At 44.4% G+C, this 24,048-nt stretch overlaps 1 protein-coding gene across 4 annotated transcripts in view; it reads left to right on the top strand.

Moving 5' to 3' along the window:
* Positions 1-24,048, top strand: part of POLI (DNA polymerase iota) — a 112,473-nt gene that overhangs the window by 66,305 nt on the left and 22,120 nt on the right. For all 4 annotated transcript variants that reach the window (XM_029579924.1, XM_029579932.1, XM_029579918.1 and 1 more), the window contains 2 exons: positions 12,545-12,678; positions 23,226-23,431. In XM_029579924.1, the coding sequence (XP_029435784.1) occupies positions 12,545-12,678; positions 23,226-23,431 (340 nt within the window). The remainder of the gene's footprint in view (positions 1-12,544; positions 12,679-23,225; positions 23,432-24,048) is intronic.

Genomic DNA, 24,048 nt, shown 5'->3' with positions numbered 1-24,048 from the left:
GACTGATCCGTGGTACTTCAGGAACGAAAATTAGTAGATGATGATCAATTTTCCTTTCCTTCAGTCCCTTTGCCTCTGGGAGTTGTAGTCCTCCCCTCCCCCGGCTGAACTTTTGTCTAACTTCCTTTTTAGCTGTTGTAATGGGACGTATCTCTCATTACAATTTGCATGGAAATTTCAGTAGAAAAGTGGCCTCAAAGCCAATCACTCTGTACTTTTTCAATAGAAGCAATTTTCTCTGTTTAACTACATCTGGGAACAATGCAATCTTTTGCTCCAAAAATTGAGTATCTTTAAGACGAAAGAATAACCTTATACATTGCTTATCTGATTCTTGAGTCTATGTAACTAGTAGAGTAGCACACTCTGGGGCCAATGTAATAAGATGCACATTCAAAATGGGCGCTTGCATTGAGCACCCATTTTCCTAACGTGCGCTGCCACATCTCCTGTGCACCCGATACAGGGGAAATCGGGGTAGCGTAAAAAAGGGCACACTAAGGGAGAACTGTGTGTGTCGGGTGCTCAAAGGAGTTTATTGCATCAGGCACCACAGTTGCTATGGGCGCGCAATATGAACGTATGTTTTGATCATACTTCTTTTTGTTTATTTTGCTATAGTGCTGGTTTATTATATCAGGCAGCCATTGCTACTGGCATCTGAATTGTGCAGCCATAAAAAAACGTGCGCTTCTTTTTGATCAAATCAATATACATATAGGGGCAGATTTTCAAAGGGTACCCCCGAAAACCTGCTCCAACCTCCCTCTGCGTGCGCCGAGCCTATGTTGAATAGGCTCGGCGGGGCGTGTCAGGGATGGTGCGACATTCGGGGGCGTTCCGGGGGGCGTGGTGCCGGCCTGGGGGCGTGGCCTCAGCCCCTAGACTGGAACATTGCGTGCCGGCAGGCGGCCCAGCACGCGCAAGCTATGCCTGCCTTGGACAGGCGTAACTTTTCCAACAAAGGTGGGGGGGGGGGGGGGTTTAGATAGGGCTGCGGGGATGGGTTAGGTAGGGGAAGGTGCAGGGGGGTGGAAGGAAAGTTCCCTCCGAGGCCGCTCCGATTTCGGAGCGGCCTCGGAGGGAACGGAGGCAGGCTGTGTGGCTCGGCGTGCGCAGGCTGCCGATTTTGCGCAGCCTTGCGCGCGCCGACCTTGGATTTTAAAAGATACACGCGTAGACAATTCCATTAATACCTTCACCATATATTAATAAAATTAAAATTTAATACACCCTACAGGTATTAATGGAATTGTCTATGATAAAGGGTAAAAGGAATATTTGAGCTTCATTTAAGGTATTTTTGAAATAATAGGATTGGAATGACAGTTCCATGAATAAGGTGATTGGCGATACAGAATTGTCGAATGTTCTCCATGTGATGAAGTTTTGAAGAACGATTATAAGGCTAATCCCTTGAAGAAACTGAAGGGTGAAACAGGAGCTTCCTTTCGGGAGAATAATTGAGAGAATATCTAGTGAAGGGAGAGTTGAGAGAAAATCATGTGAAGAGCAAGTTGAAAACTGAATATTGAAAAAATCGAGTATTGTGAGAAAAAAAATCTGTGATAAATAAGCCACACAAATAATTGAGTGGAATTGAAAATATGTAATTGGGTGGGAATGTTTAAGTTGTGTTAAAAAAACAGTATTTAATGTATGTTATACATATGGGGTTAATAGGTTTTAATGTATATGTATCATGTATTGTTTAGGGATGAATGTGTGGGGTGAATGGTAATTTAGGGAATGTAATGTATGTTTTTTAATGAAGGTTGTAATAAAGAATTAGGTTGATTTAATGAGGAAATACGGGTATATGCTGTATAATTATCTTTAATAAGAGCCACATTACTTTCAAAAGTGACTCAGTGCTTCCAGCCTCATCGGAGTAGATGACACCAAACTCACAGCAGAAAAAAACTCCCCATCTTGGAGTCAGAAAGGAGTAGAAGTCAAAATTTCTACCTGTGGGAGGACTCTGGGCATCAGGACTTAAGGGAACATAAGCCTCACTGTGAATGGCACTCGAAGCTCCAAGTTCAACTCTCATATTAGGTTGACTCTGAAAATTGAAAACCTCTGGTGTTGGCTGGGAAGAAAGAGGAGTGACAATGTCTCAGATGGGTAAATCTGCAGTTACCTTTTCTCTTCTTTCCCATGTCATCTTCTGGGACTGTCGGCATTTGTGTGAAGTATGAACCTCAATATCCAGACCTAAGAGCGCACTGCTTTGGTGCAGCGATGTTCTGCTGAACACTGCTATTTTATAGACCCCAGGCAGCCTCTAATTATGTCAGAGAAGAGGCAACTGGAAGTGCAGGAAATCAGGTCTCATGAATAGGACCGTTGGAAGGGGCTTATTCACGTTTTCCCCATGGCTTTCCATTGTGAAATGGTGGTTGAGTTGCATCCCCAGACTGCTGAGGGTTTGGATATAAGGGCGGGGTCCTGATAAGTAGGGCAAAGTTGAGAAAATCATTGAAATTTGAAATGGATGCAGCTTGACCTATCCCTCTTTTGATGCAAAGCTATATGTTGGCAGACAGGTGACATTTTTGAAGACCTGAATGATGTCATAGACTGGATGTTGAAGAGGATTAGTGAGAACACTGTACCTTTGCTCCCTCAGAGTGACTTCAGGGGACCCATCTGTTACTTTATTCCTTAGCTGGCTGGCGGTTGCATGGCACCAGTACATCCTGTTTACTTCTTGGCTGCATAGAGCTCCACTTCTTCTTCTTTAATGGTTGATTGGCACAGAATTATACTGGCCTCATCTCTTGTTAACTGGCAGCAGTGGAGGGGTCTGCTCTGGTTGCTGCTTCTGCTGTCAGTGAGAAAGGGATCACAGTAGTGTTTTTACTTGTCTGTAACCATGGGTTTGCATCAGGCTCTTCTTGCAAGGAAGGCCTGCAACAACTGCTTCTGTTGGTAGGTGGGGAACTTACAGCAGCCACTTCTTGTATTCCACAATTTTTACAGGCTATGCTTGTGCAGTATTCTTATTAGGCAACTCTTGTTGCCTCCATTTTAGAATGTGTGTTAAATTTTAGAAGGAAAATACTATTTTACTGTAAATCTACATTTTCTTATTTGAATAGACATATCAACCATGCATGTACTCTAGCGCAATGGGAAGAGGGCTAATATTGCATCCACACAAAACCAGAAAGTTTGGTATTTGTATAATGCCAAAGTGGAAACCCACAAACATTTGCAAAAAGGATATTTGTGCCAGTAGTAATGCTTCTCACCTCCCCTGTCCTCTGGGACCCCATGATTCTTTTCACCTTCCATCTCCAGATGAGAGCATTTTCGGATCAGTGGAATATCTTTTGTCCTCCCCCTTCCCAGGTCTTACACACAGTGTTGCTGGCTGCTGAGCATGCCAGCTATTTTTACAGTGGCAGCTTTGAAAGCCACTGTAAAGTGGGGAGGAGCCAGCTGTCATACATGTCGGCACCAACAAAATAGGAAGGTATGGGAGGGAGGTTCTGGTTCTGGATGCCAAATTTAGGATTTTAGGTAGAAAGTTGAAATCCAGGCTAGCATTCTCTGATGTGCTTATGTTCCACATACAAGAACTGAGAAGCAGGCAGAGCTTGAAAGTTTAATACATGGATGAGATGATGGTGCAGGGAAGAAAGCTTTAGTTTTGTTAGGAACTGGGCAACATTTTGGGGAAGGGAAAACCTATTCTGAAAGGATGGGCTCCACTTCAACCAGAGTGGAACCAGGCTACTAGCACTAACCTTTAAAAAGGAGAAAGAGTAGCTTTTAAACTAGAACATGGGGGAAGCCAACAGTCACTCAGCAGCACATGGTTCGGAGGGTGGTATCTTCAAATGATCCTAAAATAACAAAGGAGTTAGAGCGTTCCAATAAAAGCAAAAGCAGACCATGTGCCTATAAGTTTAAAAAAAAAAAAGTAAGTTAAAATGTTCTAATTTAACCTTATTAACTGCTAGAAAAGTTGTATATACGAATACAAAACGTACCTTGAAATGTTAATGCCAGAAATCTAAAAATAAGATGGGAGAGTTAGAATGTATAGCACTAAGGGGCGGATTTTCAGAGCCCTGCTCGCGTAAATCCGCCCAAAACCGGGCGGATTTACGCGAGCAGGGCCCTGCGCGCCGGGAAGCCTATTTTACATAGGCCTCCCGGCGCGCGCAGAGCCCCGGGACTCGCGTAAGTCCCGGGGTTCTCGGAGGGGGGCGTGTCGGGGGGCGGGCCCGGTCGTCGCGGCGTTTCGGGGGCGTGTCGGCAGCGTTTTGGAGGCGGGTACGGGGGCGTGGCTACGGCCCGGGGGCCTCTGGGAGGCGTAAATCCCCCGACAAAGGTAGGATGGGGGTTTAGACAGGGCCGGGCGGGTGGGTTAGGGAGGGGAAGGTGAGGGGAGGGCAAAGGAAAGTTCCCTTCTAGGCCGCTCCGATTTCGGAGCGGCCTAGGAGGGAACGGGGGTAGGCAGCGCGGCTCGGCGCGCGCAGGCTATACGAAATCGATAGCCTTGCGCGCGCCGATCCAGGATTTTAGCCGATACGCGCGACTACGCGCGTATCTACTAAAATCCAGCGTACTTTTGTTTGCGCCTGGAGCGCAAACAAAAGTAGGCTGTTCGCGCTCGTCTGAAAATCTACCCCTAAATGAAGAGAGATTTAATTGTCATCTGAGACCTAGTGGAAGGAGGATAACCAGTGGGACAAATTATATGCAATGATAGGGTGGATCAACTTGGTGGCGGAGTGGTGCTTAGTTAGGGATGGCATAGATTCCAACAGGATAAAGATCCTGCATGTGACTAAATGCACAGTAGAATCTTTATGGTGGAAATTCCATGCATGATGGGGAAGAGTATAGCAGTGGGTATATATTACTGTCATCTGGCCAAAATTAACAAATTATAGTAGTTAACAGATTTGGCAGCACAGTAATGGGAGATTTCAGTTATCCCAATACTGACTGGGTAAATGTTACATTAAGACATGCTAGGGGAGATAAAGATTCTACCAAATAAATAACTGCTTCGTGGAGCAGTTGGTCCAGAAACCGAGAGGAAGGGGGGGGGGGGGAGGAACCATTTTAGACCTAACCCTTAGTAGAATGCAGGATTTGGTGAGAGAGGTAATGATAGTGAGGCTGCTCGGCAACAGTTATCATAATGTGATCAAACTGGAGTTAATGATTAGAGGGAAGACATTAAATAAATCTACTGCTCTAGCATTTAACTTTTCAAGAGGAAGACTTTGATAAAATGAGGAAAATAGGAAAAAGCTAAAAGGTGCAGCAATAAAGGTTAAAAGTTGACATCAGGTGTGGACATTGTTTAAAGATACCATCTTGGAAGCCCAGACGAGATGTATTCCATGCATTAGAAAGAGTGGAAGGAAGGCCAAATGACTGCTGGCATGATAAAAAGTGAGGTGAAAGAGGCGATTTTAGCCAAAAGAACTTATTTCAAAAATTGAAAAAAGGATCCAACTGAAGAAAATAGAAAAAAAAAAAAAAAGCATTAGCAAGTTAGATGTAAAACATTGATAGGGAAACAAAGATATTTTGAAAAGCTGGCCATAGAGGCAAAAATTAATAATAAAACCTTTTAAAAATATTTTTGAAGCAGGAAGCCTGTGAGGAAGTTGGTTGGATCATCTATCGAAGGGTTAGAGGTATACTTAGGAAAGACAAGGCTATTGTGGAATTCTCTGCTTTGTTGTTTATTGATGAGGATGTTTGAGGTACCCGTGCTGGAAATGGTATTTAATCATGATTATTCGGAAGAGCTGAAACAAATGACAATGAACTTGGATGATGTATTAGGGCAAATTGACAAACTAGAGTAGCAAATCACTTGAACCAGATGGTTTATACCCTGGAATTCTGAAAGAACTAAAACATTAAATTGTAGATTTATTACTATCCAAGCAACTGAACTGCAAGGAATGTGGGGTAAGGAAGGAGCATTATGGGCCATCCTTTAAAAAAAAAATACATTTATTTTTATCGGAGTGCTTTACAGGCCTCCAACTCAAATGGAAGATCTAGACAGAGATCTGATCGAAGACATCCAAAAGGTTGGAAAGCAGGGAGAAGTATTGATTTTTGGAGATTTTAATCTGCCGGACATAGACTGGAGAATCCCTTCTGGGGAATCTACCAGAAGTAGAGAGATAGTGGATGCCCTGCAAGGGGCTCTGTTCAGACAAATGGTAATGGAACCCGTGAGGGAGGGTGTTATACTCAACCTAGTGTTCACTAACTGGGATAATGTCTCTAATGTCTGGGTGGGTTCCCACCTGAGCACCAGGTTCATTTAAAAGTATTATTTGATATCGCAAATAGGATACCAAGAGGTCACATAAAGACCCAAGTTTTGAATTTCATAAATGCAGACTTTGTCGAAATGGGGACATACTTGGAAGTAGAACTAGAAGACTGGAAGAAAATGGGAGAGGTGGAACAACAGTGGGCCAAACTAAAAGGAGCAATTACAAAGACAACAAATCTATATGTTAGAAAAGTAAACAAAAGTAAGAATTAAGAAACCGGTCTGGTTCTCAAAGGAGGTGGCTGATAAAATAAAGGCAAAAAGAACAGCGTTCAAGAAATATAAATGATCCCAAAAAGAGGAACACAGGGAAGAATATCTGGTGAAACTGAGGGAGACGAAGAAAGAAATCAAGAAAGCAAAAAGTCAGGCAGAAAAAAAGATTGCCAAAGAAGTAAAGCAAGGTGACAAAACAATTTTCAGATATATTGGAGAGAGATGAAGAAATGGCTGAAATATTAAAAAAGTAATTCAGTTCGGTGTTCGCTAAAGAAGACACTGGAGAAGGACTGTCGCTAGTTGACAAGATTGTTATAGGGGTGGAGTAGACGAAACTCCATTTACAGAAGAGAATGTATGTGAAGAGCTAGGAAAACTGAAAGTGGACAAGGCCATGGGGCTGGATAAGGTACATCCTAGGATATTGAGGGAGCTCAGAGATGTGCTGGCAGATCTCTGCAAACTGGAGTGGTGCTGCAAGATTGGAGAAGAGCGGTGGTGGTTCTGCTTCACATGAGTGGGAGCAGAGAGTAGGCTGGAAACTACAGGCTGGTTAGTCTGACCTCAGTGGTGGGAAAATTAATGGAGACTCGGCTGAAGGAAAGGATAGTGAACTATCTACAATCCGGTGAGTTGCTCCACTTGAGGCAGTATGGATTCACCAGAGGAAGGTTCTGTCAGACAAACCAGATTGATTTTTTTGATTGAGTGACTAGAGAATTGGATCAGGGATGAGCGCTCAATGTGATTTACTTGGATTTTAGTAAAGCTTTTGATACTGTCCCACATAAGAGACTTGTGAACAAAATGAGTAGCTTGGGAGTGGATGCCAAGGTAGTAGCGTGGATTGCAAACTGGTTGACTGACAGGAGACATCGTGTAACTGTAAATGGAACCTTCTGTGAAGAAAGTACGGTGTTAAGTGGAATGCCACAGGTATCTGTTTTGGGACCGGTTCTGTTCAAGTATCTATCAGGTCAATACTGTAAGGTGCACTCCGGCACCCTGTTTAACACGCGCTTGATTGCATGTTTCCAACGCGCGTCCACTGCCCCTTGTACTGTAAGGGGTTTAGCACGGCCAAACCCCCCCCTGAAACTAATAATTCTCATCACATGCAAATGCATGTTCATGAAGTTATTAGTTATTCACCCAAGATACTGAAAGTAAAATGTGCGGCCAGTCCAAAAAGGTGTACAGAAAAGCAGAAAAAAACTGCTTATCTGAACACCCTCTGACTTAATATCTTAGCGATATTAAGTCGGAGGAACCAAATGTAAAAAAACCAAAATTTAAATAAAATTTAAAAAATAATAATAAAAAATGTGCCAGCCGATCAGGTTAGGAGAATGGACGCTCAATTTTAATGGCGTCCATTTTTTTAACCTATGGCTGTCAGCGGGTTTGGAAAACCGACACTCATAAAATTGAACGTCGATTTCCTGAACCTGCTGACAGCCACCTCTCCTGGGTTGCTGCTAATAAGGAGGCACTAGGGACGCGCTATCATTCCTAGTGCTCCCTTTTTAGCATGACCTCTCATTTAAATGAAGGATTGTGCTCCCAGGAGAGGTTGGCTGGGTGTGGGAGAGCGAGCACTCAGCACGGAGTGCCCTTTTTCCTGCGCTTCTTATTGAATCAGCCTGTTTGTGAGCGACCTGGTGGAAGGGATAAAAGGTAATGTTTGTCTATTTGCAGATGATACTAAGATCTGTAATAGAGTGGACATGCCTGAAGGAGTAGAGAGAATGAAAAGTGATTTAAGAAAGCTTGAAGAGTGGTCAAAGATTTGGCAGCTGGGATACAATGCCAAGAAGTGCAGAGTCATGCATCTGGAGTGCGGCAATCCAAAAGAGTTGTATGTGATGGGTGGTGAAACTCTAATGCGCAAGGACTGGGAGAGGGACCTTGGTGTGATAGTGTTTGATGATCTGAAGGCAGCAAAGCAATGTGACAAGGTGATAGCTAAAGCCAGAAGAATGCTGGACTGCATAGAGAGAGGAATAACCAGTAAGAAAAAAAATGAGGTGATAATGCCCTTGTACAGGTTCTTGGTGAGGCCTCACCTGGAGGACTGCATTCAATTCTGGTGCCCATATCTCAAAAAGGATAAAGACAGGATAGAGGCGGTCTAAAGATGAGCGACCGAGAGGTCAGCATTGGAAGACTTGTGGGGAGAGGCTGTATACCCTGGAAGAGAGGAGGTGCAGGGGAGATATATATACAGACCTTCAGATACCTGAAAGGTTTTAATGATGCACAATAATCAAACCTTTTCTGTTGGAAAGAAATCAATAGAACTAGGTGTCATGAAATGAAACTCCAGGGATGATGACTCAGAACCAAGGTCAGGAAATATTTCTTCACGGAGAGGATGGTGAATGCCTGGAATGCCCTTCCAAAGGAGGTGGTGAAGACAAAAACAGTGAAGGAGTTCAAAGGGGCATGGGATAAACACTGTAGATCCCTAATGGCTAGAGGATGGAAATAAAGAAAATAGTGCATGGGGGTAAATTGGTGGTGTGACAGTTGCTACCCTTAACAAATAAGCCTTGATGCTGTTAATGAAACGCCATCATTGCTCTCTGTTCTCTTCAACGGCAGTGGGGAAAAGGGGAATTGGATTCAGACAGCAACCAACAAGGGCCTCGACTTTTATGGTTTGGAGAATAAATAAACATGGGGATAGTCAAATGCACAGCTCTATAGCCTTAATGCAGGAGACACATCTGTCCCCTGAGGAACATAAGGGCCGATACAGTAAAAGTCGCGAGAGAGCCGGCGAGCGCCCACTCTCCCGACACGCGCCCAGGACACTGGCCTGGGCGCGCGATTCAGTATCAGTCCGTATATAAATGAGGGCCCGCGGTAAAAGTCGCTAGGGACACTCGCCTGTGCGCGCAATTCTGTATTAAATTAGGTGGTGCGGTAGAAACGGGCAAAAGAAGGCACTAGGGACACTAGCGCGTCCCTAGCGCCTCTTTTTGACCCGGAGCAGCGGCTATCAGCGGGTTTGACAGCAGAGGCTCAATTTTGCCATTGTCGGTTCTCAAGCCCGCTGACAGCCACGGGCTCGGAAACTGGACGCCGGCAAAATTGAGCGTCCGGCCCATTTTTAATTTTTTTTTTTTTTTTTTACTTTTTTTACTCTTCGGAACCTCTGACTTAATATCGCCATGATATTAAGTCGGAGGGTGCACAGAAAAGCAGTTTTTACTGCTTTTCTGTGCACTGTCAGAGCGCACTGTAATGTATCGGCCTGTAAGTCTGATACTTTTGATGCAACTCCAACATTGCTTTCTGCTTTCACGGCAAGGGTTAAGAGAAATTTGATTCAATCAGCAATCGAGGGCCCTGACTTTTACGGTCTGGGAAACTGATAAGCATAGGGGTAACTTGCACAGTGCTGCAGATATTGGCATAAGCATAAGCTTGCTGAGCAGACTGAGTGGATCATTTGGTTCTTTTCTGCCATCATTTCTGTGTTTCTGTTACTAGTAATTTGTAACTTATCATTAAAATTGTCTATTGTGACTGGAGGATGGCCAGTGTGACGCTAATCCTTAAAAAGAGATCCAGAGGTGATCCAGGAATCTAAAAACTGATGAACCTGACTTTGGTGCTTTGGAAAAATCATAGAAACCATTCTAAAGTACAAAATCACAGAACCTATAGATAGACATTATTTATTGGGACACAGCCAACACGGATTTACACAAGGCAAGTCTTGCCTTACCAACCTGTTAAATTTTTTGAAAGAGTTAATAAATATGTAGATAATGGTGAGCTTGTGGATATAGTGTATTTGAATTTTCAAAAGGTATTTGACAAAGTCCCTCATGAGAGACTCCTGAAAAAAAAAGTCATGAAATAAGAGGCAGTGTTCTATTGTGGACTGCAAACTGGTTAAAAGATAGAAAACAGAGAGTATGACTAAATGGTCAGTTTTCTCAATGGGGAAAGGTAAACCGTAGAGTACCTCGGGGATCTGTACTGGGATCTAAGCTTTTTAATATATTTATAAAGGATCTGGAAGAGGCTATGATGATTGAAGTGATCAAATTTGCAGACACAAAATTATTTTGAGTTGTTAAATCACAAGCAGATTTGTGAGAAATTTGAGGAGAACCTTACAAAACTAGCTGACTGAGCATATAAATGGCAGATGAAATTTAATGTGGACAAGTGCAAAGTGATGCATATGGGGAAAAATAATCCATACTGTAATTACATGATGTTAAGTTCCATATTAGGAGTTACCACCCAGGAAAAGGATCTTGAAATCCTCAGCTGAGTGTGCAGTAGTGGTAAAAAATAAAAAAATAAAAAGCATACAGTGTTAGGAATTACTAGGTAAGGAATGGAGAATGTCATAATACCTCTGTATCACTCCATGGAGAGACTGCACCTAAAGTACTGTGTGAATTTCTGGTCTCCATTTCTCAAAAAAGATATGGATAAACTGGAAAAGGTACAGAGAAGATTGGAATAAAATGGCTTCCCTATGAGGAGAGGCTAAATAGGTTAGGGATGTTCAGCTTGGAGAAGAGAAAGCTGAAGGGGGATATGATAGAGGTCTATAAAGTCATGAGGGGAATAGATTAGAAAAATGTGAATTGGTTATTTACTCTTTCAAAAAGTACAAAAACTAGGGGATAGCTCCATTAAGCTAGTAAGTAGCACATTTAAAATCAATCATAGAAAATTCTTTTTCACTCAACACACAATTAAGCACTGGATTTCATGCCAGAGGAAATGGTAAAGGCAGTTAGTGTAGCTGGAGTATAAAAAGGGTTTGGACAAGACCTGAAAGAGAAGTCAATAAACATATTAACTGTATAGACTTGGGAAAACCTCTACTTATCCCAGGTGTGAGCAGCATGGAATCTATCTACTGTTTTGCATTCCTGCCAGGTACTTATGACCTGGATGGGCCATTATTGGAAACAGGATACTGAGCTTGATGGATCCTCAGTCTGACCCAGTAAGGCAATTCTTATGTTCGAAGGCCTTTCATAGAATAAATGTTAAAGTTTCTCTTCAATAAGGCATTTGAAGATTTAATAAAGCAAAATACAAGCACCTAGCCTTCTTTGATTAGCCCTTGATGCACATATTATCTTCTAAACTATTGAGTCCATGGCTTTCGTTTGTAATTGTGATGATTACTCATTTATATTGTAAATGTTTTTATGTAACCCACCGTGAACTTTGGAGGGTGCAGGATATATGATTTTAAATAAATAAATAAACTGTTTATGAAAGGTTTTAAAATCTGAAATATTTAGAAGCTCCAGTGGGAGTTTGTTCCAAAGAACGAGCCCTTCCACCAAAAGGGCCCTACTTCGCATCATAGTTAAGTGGGCCTTCCTAACAGATGGCACTTCCACTAATACCTGATTCGCAGACCTAAGAGGAAATGAAGGCGCAAATCGTATACATAAATTAGATAGATTGTACCTTTTTGTAAATCGATTTATAAACTTAGTCTTAAGATCTTGAATTTTACTCATTGCTTTATGGGAATCCAATGCAACTTTCTCAATAATGGTTTTATATGATCACAATAATGTCCACCCAAGAGAAGCCTAGTGGCAGAGTTTGTAAAGCTTGAGCTTGTAAACAAGCATTTGGGAGGCCTGCTTAAAGAGAATTACAGCAGTCTAGTACATAGCATCCATATGAATCATGGAATTCACCATTGGTTTATAGATGTTCTTTTCCAAACATCTTTAATGGGCACGAGAAATGTTAAAGTTAAGATGCTTATTCATCAAGAAATGTTTTTGTTTTTTTTTAAATTTGATTGTACAAATTGTTGTTTCTCTGACCATCCTTTAGATCAAACATGCTAAGTATTTCCCTATGAATGGGAGGAACTCATCAGTACATCTGTCCATTTCATGGTTGCTGCTGTCTCCTAGAGGATGTAGTGTGTACTCTGTTTCCAGGGCAATGGCAGTCCACTCCCCTCTAACTTTTTTTTTCTGTCTTTAGAATCTGTAAAGATGGAAGGAAACCACATACAATACGATTAACTATTCGTCAGTTTTCTCCAACCAATAAGTGGTTCAATCGGGAAAGTCGGCAGAGCCCTATTCCATCTCACCTGATTCAGAAGCTTGGTGCAAGTAATTCTCTTCTGACATTTTGTGCATGCATGTTGTTTTTATTACATACCGTCATTACTGCAGATTTCCAGCATGGGTAGAAAGTGGGATGGAATCAATTTATTTTTGTTAATTTTCATACTGAGAATCATAGCAATTTGCCTATAGTGCAGCCAATCCTACTCCAGTGAAAGTAAAAATGTTTTGGCATTGAGATTTCTACATAGTCCTGTTTCTTTTTATAACTTTGGAATTGCAAGCCAGTGACAACGTGACAACTGTGCTGTTTTTGGCTGTGATCACCCCCAGCCCCTCTCCCAGATTCTATCTGATTAAAGCAGTGGCATCATTTAGATTATTCAAGATTTAGCTTTTCTCCTAGGACAAGCAGGATGGTAGTCCTCACAAACAGGCGATATTATCAGATGGAGCCCGGTATGGAAAACACTGAGCATGCCCAGCATGCCACTATCCACGCATCCATGCGAGGTCCCTCTTCAGTTTCTCTTTTTCCGTGGAGCTATTGTCTTGCGGATGTGGAGCTTGTGCTGTTTTTTCTTGCAAACTTCCATGTTCAAGTTCTTCTCACTCTTTTTTTCTGCGCTGAGTCCGTCAACATCGTCCTGGCCTTAGTGGGCATCACGATGAGTTTCATGTTCCTTGCAGTCGATCCCTAATGGTGCCATCCCTCCCGAGTCCACCGACCTTCAACCACTCGTCTGTTATTTTTTGACATGGCGTCGTCGAGCTTTCGCCGATGCCCCCAGGTGATGTCCATCACATACCCCCACAAGGTCTATGTCCTGTGCTTGGGGTAATCTCCCGATGTCAGGGGATGCCCCCCTCTGCACCCAGATGACCCCCAAGGGTTGCTGCACATGCCTAGACAAGATGGAGAAGCTGTTCGGCCCCAAGCAATCCGGTCCTTCGACCTCTGCATCGGGATTGTCGACAACTCTAGGGAAGAAGGGTCCGGTGGCTGCCGGGACCATGCTGTCTTCTCTGCCGCCGAGTCTCCAGGTCAAAGTAGGCACTGGGCACCAGCCTACCTCTTTCCTCCCTTTCCAGGTCTGGGGAAAAGACCGGACCAAGCACTATGGGAAGGCGAAGAAGCATCATCATCGGTCTCCATCTTTGCATGAGACCAAGCTCGGGAAGGCACTGGCACAGGCCGAGATACCCCTGAAGCGACCCCGGGCTGAGGAATTGTCGCCCTCCATCGAGGCCTGGAGCCCAAGGCAGTCCCTACTGATATTGGTGCCTGACCCCAGTCTCCCTCTGGGCTCCGAGGGAGACCAGGTAGCTCCTCCTCCATCTGTCCTCTCCTCGGCAGCATTCAAGAAGAAGTTGGAACAGAGAGTACAGTTGGCCGAGCTGTACAAGGCATCGAGCTTCCAGCTCCATTGGGGCCGCCACCGATGCCGGAACCAGCACCATTGATGCTGGCAGCGTTGCTTGAGCATTTAGATATGCTCCTCAGTGCCCTGCTGATGCAACTGCTCTCGGTGCCTCTGGTGCCCTCTATGCCCCGGGGGGCACTGATGCTGCCTCCGGAGACCATTCTCATCGCGATTCTTTGGATAAGGGAGGACCATTGGGCTCGGTGGCACCTCTTCTGAGGCTGACTCCACAGCTAGCATTGCCCGAGCCCCTACTGGGTCCATCGAAGCACTCAGTGCCTCCGATGCCTGCGGTGCCTTTGGTACCTCCAGACCTCTGGTGCCTTCGTTGCCTGCACCAAGAGCGTAATGAGGGTTCCCCCACTGCTGTCTCTGGGCGATCTCATTGTGGAGGATGCCTCGTACAACCTGTTGGGAGAGGACACCTCTGAGTCTTCTTCTGCTAACTCCAAGAACCTACCCTCTGAGCCATCTCCTCTGGAGGAGAGGTGTAAGTCCCCTCTCGAGGATTTAACATTTGCCGGCTTTGTGCGGACTATGGCGGAATCCATTCCCTTCCAGCTCCTGACTGAGGTAGACTCCAGACACAAGATGCTGGAAGTCCTCCAGTTTGTGGATGCACCTAAGGAAGTGATGTCTATCCCCGTCCACGACATCTTCAGGGAATTGTTTGTCCGGATCTGGGAGCACCCATCTCGGTACCTCCTGTGAATAGGAAGACTGATGCGATGTATTTAATTCAGCCTACCATGGGGTGTGAGCGTCTCCAGCTACCGCAACAGTTTGTGGTGGTGGAGTCTGCTCTATGGAAGCCAAAGCGTTCTCGCACCCATGCCTCTGCTCCCCTGGGCTGAGAGCACAGGGCTCTGGTCACCATGGGAGGAAAGTTTTCCAGGGTTCCATGCTGGTAACCCGCATTGCCTGCTACCTGTTGTATATGAGTCAGCATTCCAGGAACCTCTGGAAGCAGGTTCAAGATCTGGTAGAGCGCCCTCCTCAGCAACTTTAGGAGGACTTCTTGAAGGAGGGCCAGCAAAGCTTGAAATGTGACAATCATGAGGTCCGTCTGCATTTGACTTATTTGAGATGTCGGTGAGAGTGGTTGCAGCAGGCATTGGAGCCCACCGCATGGCCTGACTTCAAGCCTTCGACCTCCATCCCAGAGGTGCAAGAGCGCATTGCGGACTTAAGGAGGTAGTAGCAAAGCTGAAGGATTATAATGAGACTCTTCAGCGTCTTTCAGTCAGCACCTCGGACCCACAGTCCTCAGGCAAGATGCACTCACAGCAAGGGCTGAGGCGCCCCTTTTACAGGCCGCGCAGGTATTACCCACCAGAGACCAGGGCGAGATCTCAGTAGGCTGGTCCCAGGGGTCACCCAAGGCAACGAGCCCCTAGGATTCAGCCAGCGCTCTTTGCTGACCGATGGTTGTCCGTCACCTCAGACCGGTGGGTCCTGTCCATTGTTCGTCGCGGATACAGGTTGAACTTTCGGGGCATCCCTCTGGACTCTCCCCCTTGTCTCTTTTGGGGCCCTTCAGTGAATCAGGAGGTACTCTTGCAAGAGCTCTCTGCCCTCATAATGGCCATTGAGCCCGTGCTGCGACAGCAACGAGGGAGTGGATTCTACTCCAAGTATTTCCTGATTCTAAAGAGAACAAGGGGACTTTGCCCTCTTCTGGACCTGAGAGCTTTAAACAAATTCCTGAAGCAGGAAAAGTTCAAGATGGTCTCACTGGGCACCCTGATTCATCTCCTGCGAAGGGGGGACTGGCTTTGTTCCCTCGATCTCAAAGGAGCACAGAAATATCTTTGCTTCGAGGTGGGCGAGCAGCACTTCCAGTACAGGATTCTGCCCTTCGGCCTGGTGTCTGCACCCGCGTCTTCACCAAGTGCCTGGCCGTGGTAAGGGCCTACATGTGGCGGATGAGAGGGCAGGTGTTCCCCTATCTGGACAGCTGGCTAATCAAGAGTGCCACCCAGGAGGGGGCATTGCAATCCCTGCACTACACCATTCTTGTTGGAGACCCTTTTGTTTCTGGTCAACTACCCGAAGTTGCAACTCATTCCGTCGCTCCAGCTGTACTTTATTGGTGCCAGGTTCAACATGGCGTAGGCCAGGGCATTTCTAGCCCGGGATCGAACTCTCACTGTGCTGTCTTTGATGAGAATGACCTCTCAGAGTTGCCTGATTTCGGCACACCATCTGAGAGGTCTGTTGGGGCACATGGCTGCAGCCATCCATGTCACTCCCTTTGCTCTTCTGCACAAGTGTAGAGCTCAGTGGACCCTGCAGTCTCAGTGGCGACAGGCCTTCCAGGACCTTCGGGTGCGCATCTGTATTACTCTGCCACTCCAGGACTCCTTGTCGTGGTGGGAGAATCTGTCCAATTTGGTGATAGGGGTGCCTTTCCAGGCATCCCCCGCTCAAGTTGTGCTCACCACAGATGCTTTCAACCTGGGATGGGGTGCCCATATGGAGGGCCTCTGCACCCAGGGTCGATGATCTGTTAAGGAAGCGAGGTGTCAGATAAACTTCATGGAACTCCATGTAATCCAATACACTCTTTGAGTATTTCGGGATCGCCTGGACAACAAGGCAGTCCTCATCCAGATCAACAATCAGATGGCGATGTGGTACCTCAACAAGCAGGGAGGCACAAGATCGTATATCCTTTGCCAGGAAACAGTCCAGATCTGGTCTTGGGCTCTGTCCCAGGGTATTCTGCTATGAGCCATGTTCCTGCCGGGGATGGAAATGTAGTGGCAGCCTACCTGAGTCGCTCCTTCCGTCCCCACGAGTGGCCCCTGAAGCAGGAGGTTGCGGATTGGATCTTTTGTCTCTGTGGAACCCTGGGCGTGGGTTTCTTTGCTTTCTCCTGTAACAGTAAGGTAGACCAGTTCTGCACCCTGTTCAAGGAGAACGACAAACCAGCATCAGACGCCTTCGCCTGGCATTGGGGCGTGGACCTCCTGTATGTGTATTCTCCGCTTCTGCTAGTGTCGAAGACTCTCCTGAAGCTCCAACAGGACAAGGGAACCATGATCCTCATTGCCCCTTATTGACCGAGGCAGATTTGGTTCGTCCTCCTGCAGGATCTCTCCCTCCAGGAGCCGATCAATCTGGGGACCTCCCCAGACCTCATCATGTGGGATCAGGGCAGACTCCGCCATCCCAACCTCCAGGCCTTATCCCTAACGGCTTGGATGTTGAGAGGATAATTTTGCTGCCCCTAGACCTCTCAGATGATGTGTCTCTGATTCTGGTGGCATCCAGGAAGCCTTCCACTAGACAGTCTTATGTCCTAAAGTGGAGGAGGTTCGCCGTTTGGTGTGAGCACCATGGCTTGGATCAGTTTTCGTGCCTCATACTGGAGCTACTGGATTACCTCCTGCACCTCTCACAGGCTGGTCTAAAGACCAACTCCGTCTGGGTGCATCTCAATGCGATTGGGGCCTACCACCAAGAGGTGGATGGATGGCCCATCTCGGTGCAGCCCATAGTGGGGCGCTTTGAGGGGTTTGCTTCAGCTGAAGCCTCCCCTAAGCCCCCCTGCTGTGTCCTGGGACCTTAATGTGGCCTTGTCCCAGCTTATGAAGGCTCCCTTTGAGCCTTTGCACTTCTGTGAACTTAAAACCTGACTTGGAAGGTTATCTTCTTGGTGGCAGTCACATCGGCGCAAGGTCAGCGAACTTCAGGCCTTGGTGTCGTACTCACCTTACATGAAGCTCTTCCACGATAGGGTAGTCCTGCGCACGCACCCTAGCTTCCTGCCTGAAGTGGTGATAGATTTACATCTAAACCAGTCAATTGTCCTACCTACTTTTTTTTTCCAAAGCCTCATTCGCACTAGGGGGAACGGGCTTTGCACAGTTTGGATTGCAAAAGAGTTTTAGCCTTCTGTCTGGAGCAGACAGCAGGCCATAGGTAGTCCACACAACTCTTCATCTCTTTTGACAGGAACAAATTGGAAGTTGCGATTGCTATATAGACTCTATCCAACTGGCTAGCGGATTGCATTTCCTTCTGCTATGGTGAGGCGGGACTGCAGGTTGGGGGCCATGTCAAGGCTCATTCTGTCAGAGCCATGGCAACTTCAGTGGCCCGCTTGCGAGTGGACCCTGTGGATGAGAGCTGCAAGGCAATGACATGGAGTTCTCTCCACACCTTCGCCTTGCACTACTGTCTAGACTGGGACGGCCGACGTGACAGCACTTTCGGTCAGTCCATCCTCCCTCCGGAATCTCTTTCAGCTGTCAAACCCAACTCTTTCTGCCTCAGACCCCTTGTTCAGGCTGTCTCCCTGTGTCTCGATTGTTGTGCCCATTGGCACCTGGTTTGATGAAAGTTGGTCCTGTTGTTTGGGAACAGCCAGTAGCTAGGGATTCACCCACTTGTGAGGACTACCATCCTGCTTGTCCTAGGAGAAAGCGGAGTTGGTTACCTGTAACAGGTGTTCTCATAAGACAGCAGTATGCTAATCCTCAGGAAGCCCACCCGCCACCCCGCAGAGTTAGGATTTCTCCAACTTTGTTATTTTAGTTTTTTGTAATTCTATATTACAAGACTGAAGACGGACCCAGCGTGGACAGTAGCATGATGGGCATACTCAGTGTGCCAGTCAAGGTTTCTAGAAACGTTGACAGGTTTTCCATGTTGGGCTCCATCTGATGATGTCACCCACTTGTTAGGACTAACATCCTGCTGTTCTAGAATATCTTACAGGTAAGCATCTCTGCTTAAGAACATGCCTTACTGAATCAGACCAAGGGTCAATCAAGCCCAGCATCCTGTTTCCAACAGTGACCAATCCAGGCTACAAGTACCTGGCAAGTACCCAAAAACTAAGTATTTCCCAGGCTACTGATGCTAGTAATAGCATTGGCTATTTTCTAAGTCAACTTGATTAATAGCAGGTAATGGACTTCTCCTCCAAGAACTTATCCAAACCTTTTTTAAACCTAGCTACACTAACAGCATTATGCACATCCCCTGGCAACAAATTCCAGAGTTTGTGTGTTGAGTGAAAAAGAACTTTCTCCAATTAGTCTTAAATGTGCTACATGCTAACTTCATGGAGTGCCCCCTAGTCCTTCTATTATCCAAAAGAGTAAATAACAGATTCACATTTACCTGTTCTAGACTTCTTATGATTTTAAACACCTCTGTCATATTCCCCCTCAACCATCTCTTATCCAAGCTGAAAAGTCCTAACTTCTTTAGTCTTTCCTCATTGGAAATTTGTTCCATCTACTTTATCATTTTGGTCGCCCTTCTCTGTACCTTCTCCATTGCAATTATATCTTTTTTGAGATGTGGCGACCAGAATTGTACACAGTATTCAAGGTGTGGTCTCACCATGGAGCGATACAGAGGCATTATGACATTTTCCGTTTTATTCATCATTCCCTTCCTAATAATTCCCAACACTCTGTTTTCTTTTTTGACTGCCGCAGCACACTGAGCTGACGATTTTAATGTATTATCCACTATGATGCCTAGATCTCTTTCCTGGGTGGCAGCTCCTAATATGGAACCTAACATTGTGTAACTATATCATGGGTTATTTTTCCCTAAATGCCTTACCTTGCATTTATGGAAAAATTGTCCATTTAATCCTACTCTCTGTTTCCTGCTCCCATGAGTTTGACTTTCATTTGCTCCTGGATTTGTACCACTTGCTTTATCATTAAATTTCATCTGCCATTTGGATGCCCAATTTTCCAGTCTTACAAGGTCCTCCTGCAATTTATCACAATCTGCTTGTGATTTAACTACTCTGAATAATTTTGTATCATCTGCAGATTTGATTACCTCACTCATCGTATTCCTTTCCAGATTATTTATAAATATATCGAAAAGCATGGGTCCCAATACAGATCTGAGGCACTCCACTGCCCATCCCCCCTCCATTGAGAAAATTGTCCATTTAATCCTACTCTCTGTTTCCTGTCTTTTAGCCAGTTTGTAATCCATAAAAGGATATTGCCATCTATCCCATTACTTTTTACTTTTCCTAGAAGCCTCTCATGAGGAACTTTGTCAAATGGTTTCTGAAAATCCAAATACACTACATCTACCGGTTCACCTTTATCAAATGTTTATTAACTCCTTCAAAAAAGTGAAGCAGATTTGTGAGGCAAGACTTGCCTTGGGTAAAGCCATGCTGACTTTGTTCCATTAAACCATGTCTTTCTATATGTTCTGTGATTTTGATGTTTAGAACACTTTCCACTATTTTTCCTGGCACTGAAGACAGGCTAACTGGTCTATAGTTTCCTGGATCGCTCCTGGAGCCCTTTTTAAATATTGGGGTTACATTAGCCACCCTCCAGTCTTCAGGTACAATGGATGATTTTAATGATAGGTTACAAATTTTTACTAATAAATCTGAAATTTCATTTTTTAGTTCCTTCAGAACCCTGGGGTGTATACCATCCGGTCCAGGTGATTTACTACTCTTCAGTTTGTCAATCAGGACTACCACATCTTCCAGGTTTACTGTGATTTGGTTCAGTCCATCTGAATCATTACCCATGAAAACCTTCTCCGGGATGGCTTTATTCTTGGGTCAGCTTCAATTTCTCTCTGCTTTTATATTTTTATGAATAAACTATGTGTCCCACATACGTTTTGAATAATTTTCTCCAAATCTATTTGCAATGGATTAGTTGGGTCAGTGGCTAAGTTCCAAACAGTGCCTCTCCTGTCCATTGCCGGACTCCTCACCAGCTAGTGTAACATTCTTTCCCACATTCCATACATACTCATCTTCCCTCTTTACCCTCTTCTTCCAAATGGCTTACTGCCAATCCCAGCATTCTGTTGATTAGATTTAAACTTTAATCCCAAGTCAGATTTCTGCCCAGTTAGTTCTCATCAGTGTTCCTGAAAAGATTCTTTATATCAACCTGAACCATCACAGTACCACTAGCAATCCACTCCCTTGCAGAAGGGTTACTTTCAGTGCTGAGGTCCTGATTAATACACTGCAAATGTCCATTTGTATTGGGTCATCTGCATCCTTTTTCTAATGGGTCCCACTGCTTCTTCCTTGAAGAGTAGGAAACATGCTCCTGTTCCCATGAGTTTGCCTTTCATTTGCTCCTGGATTTGTATCACTTGCTTTATCATCCACTTATTGTCATCCTAGTTTGCTGCCAGCATTGCTTCCAGTATATCTCTGGCAACTTGGCAAATGCACCCTCTATTTTAATGGCTTGAAGAAGGAGACAGAAAAAAATACACCTGTGTAATAACGGTTTTATATTGCTGTGGGGGCCCTGGCTAAAAATTCCAGCATACCATATACACCGCACATGCAAGCCAATATGCCCATCATCTTATGGGACCCTTACTGCCTTTCATTAGTAACAGGGCACACCAGTATCTTGTGTTCTGTCTCTTTTGTTGTCCTTTTCTACCAGTAGGTGGTTGCATCCCACTTTGCCACTGTATGGGACAGGTTTGCCAGGTGAATGATGATGGCATTAAGCTTCAGAAAAGTCTGTCCTTCAAATTGCTCTCTGGAACAATTTAATAATTATTGTTGTCTTTGAGATTTGGAGATCCAGCTGTTTAAACAAGTTCCCAACCTTCTTAACAGACTAATCATAGTTTCAGGCAAATTTAAACGTCTCTGTCCCTTACCTCTAGGAATCAAAACTTTGCAAAGAGCTGCATCATGCATTTGATTCTTCACACTCCTTAGGAAGGCTGGGAAGTTAACAGACCACCTCCTTCCTGGGAACCAATAAAAACAAACTACTTGGGACTAGGGACTTAGCAGTATTTCCTATCATGGATCTAATAGTATTCCTGCCCTTCCTCATCAGGGAACGCCCATCAAGTTCCTGGGAAGCTCTGTCTTGTTTCTCAAGCTGCTGGTTTATGAACAGGAGGGCACTCGTTACTGGCAACACCTGCCTCTGTAGCAAGCACAGCTGTAATTTTGGCAGGGATTGGTGCTCCTCCTGCCATTTTGTTTTCATACTGTACATGGATCAGAGATGCCTGTATGAGATTTTAATAACTTAGATACAAAATGGTGGGTGTGGTATAATAGGAGAAGTACTCAAAAACTTTAAACACTAAATTTCCATTTCATTAAGTTAAATATGAAATGTTTAAAAAAAAAGTGGTCTTAATTGTTTTCCATGTAAAGAATGAAGTACCAGAGGGCATTAAACTAATTAGATTTAGGTATGCATTTCTTCTGTTTATCAACCACCCTGTTCAAGAGCCACAGGGCAATGCACAAGCTTAGTCAAAAATGAAATACACAGCAATAAAACAGCATCATAAATTAATAATGCAGCAATATTGGTGAAGGCATCATTCTTAGCTAAGCTATCATTCATGCATCATTTTTGTAAACATTCAAAATGTAACTATTTAAAAATAAAAAAGAAATCTTCTGTTCACTTCCATATTTTTTTTTGGGCCTGGTAGTTCTCTCCTGCTCTTTTGGGCTTCTAGATTCAGTCAGGACCTGGGCAGGGATTTGTCATCATGTTCCTTCATTTACAACTCCCTGGAGATTTTTCTCCTCTTAACTCAACCCAGTCATTACATTGACAGTCCTTTGGCTGGAGGCCGTGCACCGAGCCCTGCAATCATCCTTGCACAATGACCGAGATTCCTGACTCCCATGGGTTGCGAGCACTGCCTCTGTAGCCTTGCCTGGCTAGAGAATGGAAAATCTGACCTGGGATTTGAAGACATAGCACTGTGCAGCTTTATCACCAAGGCCTATATTCACTTACTACAGCATGAGCCTAGACTATCAAAAGTGGTCAGGGAATGCTGTTTCTTCACTGAAAACTTTAGATTTCAGTAGGAAAGGGGAACTAGCAAGGGGAACTAGGAAACAGGGAGAGGGGGTGGTTGGAGTTATGAGGTAAATCATTTTTTCAGTAGCTTGGAAGTTGACTAGGGGGAGTGGGCCTAAACTGCAGTATAGGAAGAATCATACTGGAAATCAAAAGACCCATTAGAGCAGAGAATGCTACTTGGTTGGGTATATGTATACAAAGGCAGTAGAATCAACCATGGCTGGCAGCAATAGAATGGAGAAATATCTTTTCTTTCAGTCTTAAAACAATTTTGTTATGTATATTTTGACTGTGCATGGGAGAAAAACTAATTTTTCTTCAATCTGACCATTAGGGAACTCTAATATCATAGCCCCGCTGGTTGAATTGCTTATGAAACTGTTTCATAAAATGATAAATGTGAAGGTGCCTTTTCATCTCACCCTCCTGAGCGTCTGCTTCTGCAACATGAAGGCTGCATCCAGCATCACCAAAGGATCCATTGGGTTTTATTTGACTCAGAAGAAAACTATAGGTCCTGACACTGACCAGTGCAATCAGGTAAGGTGGCTTCATCTTGATGCAGCTTTTCTGCAGCACATTAAAATGTGATTGGTCAACAGTGTTTCACAGGCTATGCAGAGGATCTAGGAAGTCAAATGTTTGAGCAACAGCAACATTAGTATTGATAACTAATTAGATTAGATTATTACAAAGCTTTATACTTGGACATGGTAAGAGTGGGTGCTGGGTGTGAACTAAGTGGGTGTATGTTCATCCAAGATGATGGCATACAAATGAGGAATACTATAAACTATCCTGGATAAGGAGAGCTCTCACAAGTGGTCATGCTCTACGACTGCCAGCTGTGAATATATCACTAGTACTATGTACAGGGAAAACTGGGCAGAATGGATGGGTCATTTGGACATTCTGCTGTCATTTACTGTGTTGGCATTATTAGAATTACTATATGTAGCATTTTTCCTCATGATTATTTAATAGCAAAACACGTGCGATCACCCAGGTTTTAAATACAACATACACAAGAGAAGAAACGAAGTCAAACAGCATACTGGCAGAATTGAACATAATGTCAAACAGATATCATGGTTTTATGTTTTAATCACTTTTAAACATTCAGAGTTGGTTGTAGTAAGAAATACATTTAGAGGAAA

This window comes from Rhinatrema bivittatum, chromosome 1, assembly GCF_901001135.1.
Source record: "Rhinatrema bivittatum chromosome 1, aRhiBiv1.1, whole genome shotgun sequence".
NCBI lineage: Eukaryota > Metazoa > Chordata > Amphibia > Gymnophiona > Rhinatrematidae > Rhinatrema > Rhinatrema bivittatum.
Note: the sequence above shows the minus strand (reverse complement) of the source record. Positions and strands in the feature narration are given on the sequence as shown.